This window comes from Cygnus olor, chromosome 11 (assembly GCF_009769625.2).
Source record: "Cygnus olor isolate bCygOlo1 chromosome 11, bCygOlo1.pri.v2, whole genome shotgun sequence".
NCBI lineage: Eukaryota > Metazoa > Chordata > Aves > Anseriformes > Anatidae > Cygnus > Cygnus olor.
The window spans coordinates 6,965,821-6,980,847 of NC_049179.1; the positions used below are offsets into that span (position 1 = coordinate 6,965,821).

At 35.1% G+C, this 15,027-nt stretch overlaps 1 protein-coding gene across 3 annotated transcripts in view; it reads right to left on the reverse strand.

Moving 5' to 3' along the window:
* The window catches only part of VPS13C (vacuolar protein sorting 13 homolog C), an 88,563-nt gene that overhangs the window by 36,783 nt on the left and 36,753 nt on the right, over positions 1-15,027 (reverse strand). For all 3 annotated transcript variants that reach the window (XM_040569631.1, XM_040569629.1, XM_040569630.1), the window contains 17 exons: positions 14,133-14,437; positions 13,695-13,842; positions 12,762-12,870; positions 12,220-12,353; positions 11,377-11,533; positions 10,512-10,591; positions 9,604-9,663; positions 8,269-8,434; positions 7,117-7,233; positions 6,455-6,558; positions 5,816-5,983; positions 5,083-5,387; positions 4,555-4,699; positions 3,215-3,371; positions 2,270-2,400; positions 1,102-1,271; positions 345-583 (listed from right to left, as the gene is read on the reverse strand). In XM_040569631.1, the coding sequence (XP_040425565.1) occupies positions 345-583; positions 1,102-1,271; positions 2,270-2,400; positions 3,215-3,371; positions 4,555-4,699; positions 5,083-5,387; positions 5,816-5,983; positions 6,455-6,558; positions 7,117-7,233; positions 8,269-8,434; positions 9,604-9,663; positions 10,512-10,591; positions 11,377-11,533; positions 12,220-12,353; positions 12,762-12,870; positions 13,695-13,842; positions 14,133-14,437 (2,695 nt within the window). The remainder of the gene's footprint in view (positions 1-344; positions 584-1,101; positions 1,272-2,269; positions 2,401-3,214; positions 3,372-4,554; positions 4,700-5,082; positions 5,388-5,815; positions 5,984-6,454; positions 6,559-7,116; positions 7,234-8,268; positions 8,435-9,603; positions 9,664-10,511; positions 10,592-11,376; positions 11,534-12,219; positions 12,354-12,761; positions 12,871-13,694; positions 13,843-14,132; positions 14,438-15,027) is intronic.

The following is a 15,027-nucleotide window of genomic DNA, read 5'->3' on the forward strand; positions in this document are numbered from 1 at the left end:
GATAGATAAGACACTCTTTGCCACTCACATCTGAGGAGCAAGTTGTTCTTTTTACTTTCTTAACTACTATCCACATGGTCTGTCTTGTTTCCTTTGCAGAAATAAGTAAGAGGAAATAAGATGAGTAAAAATACTATTTAGCGGGATGACTTTCAGTATTTAGTTCTGTTGTAGAGCACAACCTGATTACTTAATATAGCAGTAACCTATGGACAATTTAAATTGTATTTGTTCTTCATAATGTGTAAGTCTGATAGCAAGATAAGCACTTGAACACTTTCGGATGAGTTATTTCTAACATGAAGTCTGTGAAAAGAAAGGGGAAAGAAGGGAGTTTTACAGACCTGTTTCTGGTTTGGATTTCCCAGAAGCAACGTGCTTTAAATGGAGCTGTGTAGATTTTTCAGCTGAAGATGCTGGCATTGAGTTAACGAAGAAATCTGCTACCGTCAACAAAAACTCCATACTGGCACATATGTACAGCTTGTCAAGGATGGCAACAACTTGAGTTCTGTTTTCATCCTGTTTGTATCTTATATCTATCATAGAACTGTCATTTGTGTCATATTTCTTGTCTATCATTCTGGAAAAGAAGTTTAGTGACAATTATTTCTAATAGCATAACACATTAATATAGAAAAAAATAGGATACATAATATCATTTGTCATTTATAAAAGAATTACTAAATAAGCAATCAACATTTTCTGCAGAGAAATGAGGATATAGACTTTTCTCTAACACAGGAATAACTTCTATTTTAACTGTGTCCTACAATTTAGGAATTACACATGCAGCGTGTAATAATCAGTACCTAGAACTCTCTAACTGAGGCTGGTTGCACTCTACTCATCTCTTCACCACAGTTGACTGTAATATTCAAGCCTCCCAGGTATTTTTTGGATTACCTCACAAACCAACATATAGTTTGAAGAAACCTGTTTAACATTATTAAAAATACATCACTAATTGCTCTAGTGCATAGCACAACTGACAGCCCTACTACATTCTATCAGTGCCATGTGAAGCAAAGTATAGATCTATGAAACAGTCTTCCTCATAAACTGCATGGACTTTTTCATTTCTGATGCACTCATACTTACCTTGCTGTCACATTCTGAATTCCTTCCCTGAGATCATCCAGTGTACATGCCTTAAGTTTAACATTTATATCCATTGAGCCATTGGAAAACATCTTGCCTGATGATGCCATGAGATGCAGTCGGAGCTCACCAAGGCGTAATCTGTCACTATGCAGCAAAAGCGGGGACTTCTATATAAAACAGTAAAATTACTTAGTACAGAACAAAGTAGTAAGCACACTTCTCATGAGGCTAGTCACACAGGTGTGCATTAAAATCTGCAAATGGAAGAAGCCTGTTGATGTCCTGAGTCCTTCAACCACACAAATTAGTCAAAGCAAGTAACTGAAGTACACATCATTTCCAGCAGTTGTTCAGAATGCATGACCGAATGATATTTCACTTGACTCTGAACCTCCCACCAGAGAATCCCTCCATTCCCATCACACTAACTCCATTTATAACCAGAACCTCAGCATTAAATAGAAAGGACATAAACAAGGCATTTAAATCATATCACATTAGTACATTTCTTCCTGGTGATGCTCATTCCACAAGAACTTTTCAAAACACATCCACTGCAAATTCCTGTATTACAGTCACTTTAAACGCAAAGCTACCACCCATTCACTAGGTACCAAGGTGTAAAAAGCAAGAACCTTCATATCTAGACAAAGCCTATGAAATCATGATTATAAGGCAGCATTATACATTTGTCTTCTGTTTTCAGCACAGTTTGACTTTTTCAAGGTGTTTGTTAATAGCTCACACTCAGGGCTATGTAAGAGGGAAGTATGGATCATGTACATACTGCAGCTGCTTACTAACGATACAGGCATCATGCACTGAACTAGCATCATGGAGACTAGCAATTCGTACTTTCAAATTTTCGTTTTTTAGGTTGGATAACTGGAATCAAGTCTTGAATGACCAAAAGAGATGGTGGGTTGTTTTGGTTGGTTATTTAATTTTTTTTAAGTGTGTGATTTTTAGAAGTGCACTGACATTCTTCAAATTAAGGCCATTCTATGCTCAAAGTCTCCAGATTGAAGGATAAATTGCCTAAGATCCATAAGGCAAGCATAACAAGGTCAAGACAACAAATGAAATATTTTATTTTACTACCTTGAGTTCTGTCCATGTGCAGAGTTCCCCACCCCAGCAGTATAATAAAAGCTTTGTCACAAACCTGATTCATATCTCTATTGTAGAGAATTACTGAAAGTGACTCAAAATTAAAGTCAAATTTAAGTGTTTCATAACGTTCTGCAGAAGACTCAACTGTAGAAACACTTTTTTGTCCCAAAGCAAGAAGAGGGTCTGTTGATAAAAAGAAAATATTTTTACATTTCTTTAGAATACTAAGCTTGGGGACAGTTTTCTGGGTTTGAGTTCTGTTTTTTTTAGTTAAGATCAAAGAGTCAGAGAAAGAGGAAAAGTTAGGATGACTTACTCAGGACAACTCACAGTTATATACTCAATAGCACTTTGTTCTCTTTAATAGATGTTAAAATTACCATGCTCTGAGTGGTTTAAGTACTTTTTTTTAAAGTTGTCATTAATTTACTGTGGCTGTTCCTCTTTTAGTCAACTACATAAAGTAGCAATACCAGAATTTGCATTACTCTTCCTTCTAGATTCTTTTCATAGTATAGCTTTCAAGTATTGGTTGGAAAACTTTTTGACATTGAGAACATTATTATGCTTTGAACAAAAAAATTGGCAAACTTAACTATATTTCAGCTAGAAACACATACTGTTTACATTAATATGCTCTTTAAATACTAAAAAGATATTATCCTGGATTTTTATAATTGTTTGTTAACATTCTGGGGAAGCTTTTTGGCTTGGGTTTTATCTTTTTTAAACCTGCAATTTCAGCTTCTGATACAGGCTGAAGAATACCACCCTATAAAATATTAACTGCAAGCAACAGCTATAAAATTTTTGACTATCAACAGCTTGCATCACAATGTTTTTGGTATGTGCACACATTCTTATTTGTAACTTTTCATAAACTCATTCATAACCATTAAGAAAAACAATTTATTTACACTGAAGTGTTTCAGATCAACATGTCGGAATTGCAAATAGTCCTCTCCATATATCTATATAGCTACAGAATTTAACATACCCTCAGAGAAATCAGATTCATTTGAAACTTTCCCTTTTTTAACCATCTGGGTATCTTCAATGCTTTGTTGCAGACTATTTGGCTGGGAAGAAGCCCCTCCAAGGTTCTCAAGTAAAATTTTCATGACAACAGTTAGATCATCTTCACTGAGTGCAATCTGTAAAGTGACAATTCTTGGTGATGTTATCTCCTTCCAGTGCAGAACCCTATCTTTGTCAATAGTAAGCAAATGTTTAGAAAAAACAACATACTGATTCCACCATAAGCATGTCAGTCAGGCAAAATAATCCTGCTCAAAACATCCTAAACTTGAGTAGAAACGGTTGGACCACTTCTAAAATATAATTAGTTGCTTGTTATGAACAGGTGTTACAATAAGAACTGTGTTAAATATTTTCTGGTCTTTTAAAGGCTCTTTAGCTGCAGAAATATAATAATTGATAAACATAAATACTTCTTAACAAATCAGTAATCCAGAAACAGACAGATAACATAAAAATCACCATTTCGTTGTATATGCGGAAGCAACTGTCATTCATTAAGTCTCTAAAGAGTTAATGAATCTCAATACGTTTATAACATTGCAGGGTCATAAAAAATAAGCAGTAAAAAAAATGGCAAGATACAGTCACTTAGCCAAAAATACGTAATATGTTAGAGTAGTTTCTCTATATCCATTTTTTTTAAATGGTACTCCTTCAGTATTATATTCCTCTGTGCTTCACCGGTGCTACACCTGACTTCAGGACAGACAGAGGAATGAAATTAGTATGATATACAATTAATATGCCTTGCAGTCCATTTCTACCCACCTAAATCCTTATGGTCAACACAGGAAAAGAGAAAGTAAACCCCTTTGTCTGAGAAGTCATCAAGCATCATTTTGAACTACTGCCTCAGAGATCTACTCCTACCCTTTTAATTTCCACTAAGACTACTGAACACTGACCTACTCCTACCCTTTTAATTTCCACTAAGACTACTGAACACTCAAATAACTGATTATTAGAATTAAACAATTTAAAACCTTAGTAATCTAGATACTAAATACTAACTCAACAGATAAACCTTACTGACTTTGCTATTAATTCAAATGATGGCTGCAACAGACTCCCTTCTCCCCCATAAAAACAGACTATTTCATTTGCATGCAACTACCAAAACTATTCATCGTACAATACCAAAACTAGCACATCTATGAATGGGACTGTCAGGCTTAAGTGTTAACATTCTGTAAAGAATACGAATTGTAATGAGTCTACAAGTTTGGTAACTAGGCTAAACACTATTCCAAGAATAATTATAGCTTTCATTCTAGCTCTGATTTGCCATGATATTACCTGCATTGGTTTTAGGTCTCCTTTGATTCCAATTGTTGGGGTTTTATGATACCAAGTTGCTGATAAATTTCTCTGGACCAGTAAAGTCAAACTCACAGGACACAGAATTTCAGAATCTGTTTGAGAATCTGTGAATAAAATGCACCTACAAAAGATGATATAAGCAATACAGGAAAGATATTAATAGCTGTAGAACCCAAATAATATAATTATCATCTAGCAGAATTACGGGTCTTTGATAATAACGTGTATATACATGCACATAGGCCCAGGTTTGCATGTAAGTGCTTCAGTTACTCTCCTATCATTCTTTTCTTTCCAAGAAGTTTTAAAAGATTATGGATAGATATCCCTATCTAAATGCATTCTTAAGCCTAGGGTGTTTTGTTTTGGTTTTTTTGATGGTGCTTGTTTTTTTGAACATTTCCGTTGGCCCTAATCTTTAAGTAATAGAACAGCTGCATATGGAATATGAACCTGTTTTCTTAGCATAATATTTCTCAGGGCAGAAGGCAACCCTGTGTATACCTTGATAATTTCAAATGAGTTAATTGTACATCCATGTTGTCAATGACTGGAGGAAGAGAAGATTCATCTGAAGACACCAGCTTAAATTCATTCTGAACTCTGATTAAGCCAAGATCAGCTATCAAAGCATTACAGGAAGTTGAAGATTCAGGAATTACTATAACTGGAGCTTTCAAGTTGATATCCATTAACAGACGAAAACTCTTTTTAGCAAAGTCTTTCATGCTAGAAGCAGCCATTTCCGCCGCCTGGACTGTCACTGCATTCAGGGCTTCTTGGGCCGTTTGGAAGTTTTTTAGGAAGTTCTGTTGGAAAGTAGTCAAAAAGATGAGAACTACAAGAGCAAATAAGCCTCAAAAAAAATGTAAATTTGAAGCAAAACAAAATTAAGAGAAATAGTTTTTCTGTGTCAGAAATACAAAACGTTTGATTCAACCATGAAAGTTTCAAAAAAGAAAAAGGAATAAAAAACATATGGAAAGACACTGTTTACTTCATGTTGAAGATACTAAGGCTATCGATTAGATTCCCTATTCGCTTTTTTTATCCTTGCCCTTATTCGTTATTCCTCTACAAAACAGTGCAACTTTTAAGGGCATTTCTTCATCAAAATACTTCTGCATGCTTGTAGATCAGCTCACCACAAGGCAGTGGTCAGACAGAGCTGAATAAACTTGTTTTTTTAAAAAAAAAAACTCTACTGTCAAGAAGAGAAGTGAAACTAATGTCTTACCAAGAGAGACATAAAGAACTTATGTAGGTAAATTATTTGGATGCAGCCCACTTTCAGAGACATTTTACCGTCCACCCTTGACATATCAGCATAGGCTTCACCTGCAGTAGCATCTGGATAAAGCGACATTTGAAATCTAAATACTTCGTCTCCCATTATGGAGACAGCCTAGAAGATTAAGTCCATATAGTTAAAATTCCCAGACAGTAATCTGTGATAAAATTATTGCTTGAGGTATCAGACAAGTAATATTTCCACAAACAAATCAACAGCAATTTACCAGCAGTACTTGGACACACATATGCCAGGCACGAAAAGAAATTAAATTAGCTACTTCAGGGTATGTTTCATCTCATCTGATTATGTGTAGTTCGATTTATATTTAATCCATGCTACTCATCAGAATTAAAGCATCAATGAAAACATGACTGAAACATGACTAAAAAGAATTAAATAATGAATGGAAGCATGCTTTGCTTCCCTGAAATAAAGTAATGAAATTTTGCCTAATATTTGATGCATTACATCATACTTACTATAATGCATACATACATCAGACCAAATCAACTAGAGCACTTTCATTTAATAGCTTGAAGAAAGGGGTTCTTTTGTCTGTTTCTAATCTGTGCAACACATCACCTTTTTATGAATTGTTTTTGGATCAACATTTGTAATCACAATGTCCTCAAGTCTGGAGAATACTTTAATCTTTTTAGTTTTCACAGCTACAGATGCATCCATTCCTGATTTGAGATAAAAGAAAGAAAACAGCAACTTACTAAGAAGTATTTATTAACTAACTAGTTTATCTAAGAAAGAAATATTATTACTGAAAACAAAAAAATAAGAATAACTTAGAATTTAAATTTCTGCTATGTAACAACTGATGCTAAGCCCAGTGCAGAAGTCCTGACCTTTCTACATACGAAAAATCCAAGCTCAATTGACTTTAAGACTACAGTTAAAAAAAATAATCCTGACACTACCTAAGATCAATCTAGCTCTTCAAAAATTTAAGCTTATGCTATATATCAAATTGTGTTTTCATTTCTTCTAATTTTACTGCACTTAGAAAGCAATTGCCTTCTTTTTTCAAAGAAAACATTTTCACATCTTCTTCCCTTGCAACCATTTTGGATATTAAACCTGTTAACTGCAATGATATTATATAATTAAAGCATATTTAAGGAAGTGTTACAAGACACATATGCAGTGCACACATTAGTCTTTCAGAAGTGTGCAAAGGTAAATAATATTTCTGACAATTAATTAGTCTAATTAAATAAATAAATAAAACTTACCTTGTATTCTAATGTCTGCAATTCTACAAGTCTGATCACACACTGAAATGCTGAATGAATTTAGCTTTGCAGTGAGTTTTAATTCACAGATATCATCATGGGTTGCATTACCAGACACTGGATGGGAAAACCAAGTGACATACAAGATCACCATCATAACTCAATTGTTCTAAACCACATACTACAGTATTTGTGTGTTATATATATATATGATTCAAAAAACATTTTGCAGTTATTCCCTAAAGTTAATGCTAGTTAGATATGACATGAAATCAACTTTTTTTTTAATTAAAACATGGTTATTTTCTGGCACAAGAACAGTCATCAATGAACACAGGCAAACAACAATCAGGACAATGTGTTTGTTTTTTTTACCCTCAATATCTGTTTTTTAATGCAACAGCATACTGAATACAGTCTCAAACACTATCTCACATGCTAAATGTTCTTTTCTGCATGGAGTAGCACAGCCAATTTAGGTTTAATTAATGAGGAAAAACATTTCTGCAGCCAAACTGAAGGTGCTGCCAAAATTCAAATACAACAACCAACCACTAGAAGCTTGATCCCAACATATTAGAAAACCTTGTGTTTCCCAAACAGTACAGAGTAATCAACTACAGAAGCCCTGACAAAACACCCTCCAGGAGTCTACATATAAAAATTTATACTACTTCAAGGTTACAGATACCAATTTTTAAAATAACCAGAAGACTGAGGGAGATCCTTGAGTTCAGAACTTCTCTTAGCTTCCCCATGGCTCAGGAACACCTATTTTTATCAGTGTAAGCACTCTTGCAGCCTGCAGACTGGAGAACAACAAAGTCATAACACTGATGTTTTGGGAAGGCTTTGGTACTGTTTACTGCAACATTATTTGTTCCACTTCAGTCTACTACTTAGTAAAACTACATATAGTGTAAGGAGGATTTGTAGAATTAAGCAAGGACATCTGGCCTCTCCAAATACTAACATTATACAGAGCAATGTTTTGGGCTTTTTTAAGTAAGATCATTTTCTCTCCACATACAATTGTGCATATCTTGTTTTTCACCGAACAGGCTGCAGTGCTGTCACTTGAAATGGTATCCTTTGAAAACAAAGGTTATATGCTGCCATGCAACAAAAGCATGGACTTCATAATGACATTACCTGATCTGAGAGCACTTCCTTTTTCTTGTTCTTCTATTCGGGGCTTATGGTCTGATGCTTTCTCAGTACTGGGAGGAGCACTTGATGGAACACTGAATGTGAGAAAACTCATGATGGAAAGTAAAGCCTCTGTGTGAAGTACCAGATCCAAACTTGAAAAGATGACCTAAAATAAGGGCAACGAAACACGGTAATGTTGTTATTTAATATATAGTACCAAGTGATTGCATATGAACACAGAGTTATCGTCACAATTCAAAGTCTTGCTCTTTCATATGCATATCCCCTTTTCTACCTCCTTCAGCTTAACAACGTATAGAAACTTCGGAGTAGATGAAGGAGCCATGGAAGAGAACACTACAACAGCTACAGAAGTACCGTGCATGTCTCGAAAATTGCTATTTAATGTAGATGTGCTTTTTCAGTAAGCTCTTAGTTCTGTTGCATTTCATTGCAGACTACAGAGCTCTTTGGATCACATCTGCAGAACCACATACAGAAATATTTTAGTAGGTATGATTAAGAAAAAAAAAGAAGAAAAAACCCACCCACAAAAACACAAGATTCAAAATTTGCAATCAGAACAGAAAGTACATGAACAGCAACTACTCTGGCCAGTATTACTTACTGAAAAGTACCATCAGCCAGTCCTCTTTTTGTAGCTGAAATAACTCTCTGAAAATGCTAGTTTTACTGATACGTTAAAGGATGTCAGCATTCTTGACTCTCAGTAAAGCTGATCAGTGATGTCAAATTCTCCATAGGGCTATCAGAAGCAAGCTCAACCTATCATGACTGCTTTAAAGGAAAACATTTTTAAAAGCAACAATTACCAAGGCCTGCTTACTTTAGAAGTCACAAGTTATGGAAAACTACACGTAGACAGTTGCTTTCAGGAAAAGTAAAAAGCATTAAGTGAATATGTCACATGCTCATAAGATGTTTCACCTCATCTCAATTTCACTGTTAGCTTTCAAGCTCTGCAATGCACGGCTTGCATTTTACATGCTGCTGAGTTTATCATTTGGGGCAAGGAGGAACACACACACACCCCCCATATGCTACAGTTAAAAATATGTCCTTACATACTTTAACTAGCTAAAAACCTACAGCTTCTATTAGAAAAATAATTAACTAATCAGTGCTAAATACTACTACTTTTTCTTTTTTAAATAATTTTTTTTCCTCGATTTCTCTTTGAAGCAATGAAATATAAAGTAGTATGTTTTAACGATCAGAACAACAGGGCTTGTTCTCTTCAGTAAGTAATTAACAGGTTCATACAGATGTTACTACTTGAGAAGCTTAAAGTTATGAAATGCATCCTCTACTCACATCAATGCTCTGTTTGGTGCTTCTGTAAGTAGTAACAAAATTAGGTCCGTCTGCATCAGCCTGAAGGAGGAAAAAAAAGCCTAAGCATACAGTCAATTTCTATTCGATTAATAGAATGAATTGAATTATTTCTCTACACACACAAGAATTACTACCATTGTAAAAGAAAACAGAGGAAAGCAATGAACCCTTAGGAAAAGAGTTCTCTCTTTTTAAAATACACTATTCGGGCAAAAGAATGGGTACTCACAATGCTCCAAGCAACATTTTATTGCATATATTTTGCAAAAGTTCAACTGCTTAGGTACAATATTTTCTCTCATGTACAATCAATTTAAACTGGATCAATCTATGCTTAGTACTCTGTCAGAACCAATTAACTTGTTTTTCTCTACTCTTAACATTAATGACAAAATTTTAATAACAGTATCCCACTGGTCCTGAGACCTATGAGATGCCCAAGCCTTTACATGCTTTCTGAAAGGCTTTTTTTTTTCTTTAAATAAATCTCAAGAGCCATCTGCCATCTTATTACTCCTCAAATGCTTTTAACCCCTATAAAGGCCACCTCTCACTTGAATAGGCAAAGACTATCTCACCTATTAAGTTTCACAAAGGTACTATTCTGTATTCTTTACAGAGAAGAACGCACACATTTAGCTTACACAGTGATTTCAGTAGGTGGGTTGACTTACGAAGCAAGCACTATATGGATGCATCAGAGAGTAAAATGAGATGTAAGTTGAAAAATGGCTATTTGAGAGAAAGCCTCAGACAGTTTTAGATGCAAGTCCTACAGGTTTTAAAACAAACAAGCAAAAAAAAAACCCACAAACCACCTCTCACAGGCTGAGTATGGAAGCCTTATTTTAGTCCACAAAAAATCTTAGTTAAAAAGGTATTGAAACCTTAATGTACTCCATTTTCAGAAGATGTTCATCTGTCTTACTTGAAGAATTAATAATACAAAGAGGATCTCCATTTGAGTCTGCAAATCAAGAAATAATCTAGTTATTAATGGAAAGTATTTCCATTCACAAGTTTTCTTCCACCCATGGAATGCCTCTGTTCTAGCTCTCAATTATATACTACTCTTGCTGAAACTACGAAAGGAAACACCTCTTTTCATAGAGAAGCTGCAGATCAAGCATTACCCTGTGAAACGCTATATTCACGATTACTATTTTTTTAACTGTCAATTGAATCAATCCATTTAATTAAACTAGTCGAAATAAACTTAGCACGGTCCTGCAAGACGATTCAGAACTGGGAAGTTATTTGCATTCCCCTACCCATAGTTTTACATTCCTGTCTTTATTTATATATTCTGTAACATACTTTTCTACTTTAAATACATGGCTATTTCTGTTATCACTTGAGTACTACTTTAAATTGTTACCTCATGAATAAAGAAAATATTCTGGATTTCCAATGCTGCCAGAAGTAGTAACAAAGCACAGATTAAGAAGTCTGAAGTCGTTACAACTTAGTAACTGTTCATCAAAACATGCTGAACAGAAAGAATACTTCACAGGAATGATTCTAAGTAGGCAACTAACTCTATTCAAGCTAACTCTAGCAACAGCAGTAGAACTTCTTATCACATGAAACACTTAAACTGAATCTGAACTATAGAGAGCAGGATCATTAAATTAACTTGGCACGTACTCTCCCTTTTCTGTTTTGATTTTTTTTTGTTTTGTACCATAACATCATCTTACCACAGAATTTGACAGTATGCACTATACTTACTATGTTACGTAGAATACTTACCAGTTATTTCAGTGCATCTCATAGCAATTTTTTTCAGATATGCTGCTGCAGTCAATTCATGATCTCTGATTTTAGTTTTAGTTCCAAGCTGTAGCACATTTAGAATATGTAATGGATACCTCTCCTTCTGAACCTGCTTCATCAAGGTTATTACTACCTTGAATATAGGAAAGGAATTGAGTTCACTATTTCTGTAAAACTGTTCAGAGAGCACAGAATGCAGTTATAAGTGGACATTCTCTCTTCAGCTAGACTTCAAAAGTGGTATTAGTCTAGACATTTTGGGTTTTTGTACAAACGAAATCTATAACACCAGTTTGTAAATATTTTTCCCCTTCTGTTCACACAGACATCTATCTTCAGAGAAAAGATATACTTGGATAATTTCCTATCCATAAATATCTTTGTTACTCAACTGCTTGTGCATTTTCCCTGTATTTCACCTATAAACTCAGCTTCAGTCTTGTATCCCTACAGGAAAAATATTAATTATAGCTTACCTATTTTGCTACTAGAGCCATTTTGTTGCTTTAAGAACCATACACCTCGTGTAAGGCTACATGAGAGCAGAACATCTAAAACAAAGTTTGTTTTTCCTTGTGACATGTCAAGCCCTCTATATATACAAACTCATATAACACAGACAAATGAGAACAGCTAAATAAAGGTAGCATTCTGTATATCCTTCTAGACTGAAGAATCTAGGTTTTCAGTTATTTTAATTTCTTTTCATCAGTTATTACCCCCTTCTTTAAATAACTAATAATTACAGCCCACTTCTTCTGATAAACAGATTTGAATACTAGAACCAGTAACAAGTAAGTTTTATAGATAGATATGTACCTCTTTGATTTCAAAATTAAGCAGCATATTGATTGCATCTTCATTTAATGCTCCTTTCCTCTTTTCAGACAGCACTCCTTCTGGAACACTCTTATCCTGTGTCAAAACAGATTTCTCCATTTCTTTGGTTTTACCTGCAGCATTCAATAAAGTGGTTAACTTCCCAATTTGCTAACATTCGTTTAGGTCAAGAAACAGATCCAATTCTTTTATTCATTTAAATGGCTTAAATTCACCTGAGTTAGCAACATTCCCACAAACAGAGCCTTTAAACTTCAGAACAGGAAAAGAAAGTAGAAACATTCTGGCAACAAGGACACTGCCATCTCAATACCTTGTCACCTCCATTACTTTTTAGCTCCCACAACCACCAAACTCTGTCTTGCAATATTTTGAAGCATGAACACTATCCTTGCAGAATTAAGGAGATGAGTTTTTTACTTGCACATCATACTCAGATCTAAGTCTGCTTTCCATATAACACATGATTTTCGTTATTCTTGAAAGCTAACTTAATATCTAAGACAAATTTTATCTCTCACCTTCCTCTTGCAGTACTGGTTTTGCATGAACTTGTTTATCTTCTGCTTCACCAAGGTTTTCTGTCAGCACTTTGAGGAAGACATTCAAATCCTCTTGACCTACCGCAACCTACAAAATTGCAGATCAAAGTTCTCAGGAGAAAAAAAAAAAAAAAAAAAGCCTGTTCTTTAAAGTTATAACTAGCTATCAAAGCAGACCAATATTGTCTGCCAAAATTAAAGGTGCTTAGCTACAGCTGTTTTGTCAGCAGTATCATCCTTTAAGTAAAGTAACAATGAAAATCTTCTAACTACTTACAGTTAAAGGACTATGAGGTTAAAGAAAGTTATGACTTCTTAAAGTTGTATCAATATATAATGCAGCCCTTAGAGTATCTATGTTTTCAATACTTTGCTATGAATGACATGCTACCTCATGGCATTTTACTTCCAGTTTTGCCAAGAGATAACTGGTATTTCTTCCACAGTATGTTGCCACAATACACAACTATCCTGAGATCATTCAAGGGAGATTGAAAGTTACACAGCTGAGTTACTATGGCAAATATTAGCACAGATTTAAATTCTTCTCAAGAAGATACCATTTCTTTTAAAAGGCACTGAAATAGACTCGTTTAGTGAAGTGGACACAACAACACTTGATATAAGTTGGTCCTGCCTTATAGCAGGGAATATTCAAGACTCCTTGACATGCCTTTCAATTCTCTTTTCTCTTAGCATAATAAATGCACACAGGGGGGCTAGATATTTTATGACACTTTTCAACTTCACCATTTACAAAGGTAGGTTAAATCCAGTTGACATCCCTAAAAAACACTCCACAGCTACTAACAGCTTGCAGTTTGTTCCACTTTTGTGCCCAGAAATAACATAAAGCTTAGTCTTACGTTAAGTATCATGAGCTACTCACCACCTTCTTTTCACAAGACTTACATTCATTGTATCCAGATACCCTGTAATCTCCAATACTGGCAATTTGTGAAACCAATCTGCAGCTAGATTTCGATTCACAGACAGGCCCAAATTAATAGGGTGAAGTATCTGAATGTCCAGATGAGATAAACCTGTCTCCATTGTGGTTCTTAAAGGAGAAAAAAAAAGTGTTGGGGGATGTTAGAAGTTTATCATGTTACATTTTCAACTCAAGTATCTTTAAATATCAAGTTTAATCTCTCTTTAGACATACATAGCTTCCTGAGCAAAACAGAACCTTACTTTACTGCTCGTTTATTTGCCCCTAGGGAAACAGGTTCGCATTCTAGCACCAAATATTTGACTGTTACCAACCATGACTTCTAAACAAGTAGATTAATATCTAAGTATAATATTAACAATTAGCTAAGAGATTACACATGGTAAAATGCACTTTACCTAGATAGTTTCAGCTTTGTCAGCTGCACGTCCATTTTGTCAATGACTGGAGGGAACAAACCACCTTCTGGAGACACCAAGCTAAACTGGTTCTGAACCTTAATCAAGCCAAGGTCTATCACTATAGCACTGAGGGAAACTGAGGACTGAGGAATGACTATAACTGGTGCTTTTATGTGGATGTCCATAGCAAGTCGAAAGCTCCTTTGAGCCAGATCTTTTACACTGGTAGCAGCCTTTTCTGCAGCTTGGACTGTAGCAGCACTCAGTGCCTCCTTAGCTGTCTGAAAGTTGTTCAAGAAGGTCTAGAAGAAAAAGAGTTGAAGAGAAAGCAGAAATAGAGCTATGAACAGTTTTGGTTTTAATCTCAACTACTCTCTCATTTTATAACACCAGTCACAACCAACATCAACCACAAGTTATGCTGCCTCCTGTGTTAATTCTTCCCTGGGGCAAGACAACTGACTACTTTCTATCATGACCTCTGTTAGATGGTCAAAAATGTACTAACAAGTACAATCAAGTGATTTCTGAACCCGTCTTCTTCTCCACCTTCATTAGTGGCAACAGTCTTTTACCTCATTACCTTCTGGGGACCCACATTATTTTTATAGCCCTTCTGTCACCAGTGAACGCTAATACTTATTAAAGCCAGTACTAAGTGGCAAAGAACCCACTAGTGCTTAGCCAAAGAAGCCAGTACTAGAATATTTGACAAAGGGATAAGTGATTTACAGTGGTTAATTTGCAGTCCTCATAGCATCAAACCTTGCAGAAAATTTTGTCTCTAGTTATAACTCAGGTATGTTTGCACGAGCAACGAATTCAGTTTTTTGCTGAAGGTGGGTGTGAGAACATGAATACCTTAAAAGCACGGTGGGGAAGAGGGAGACTC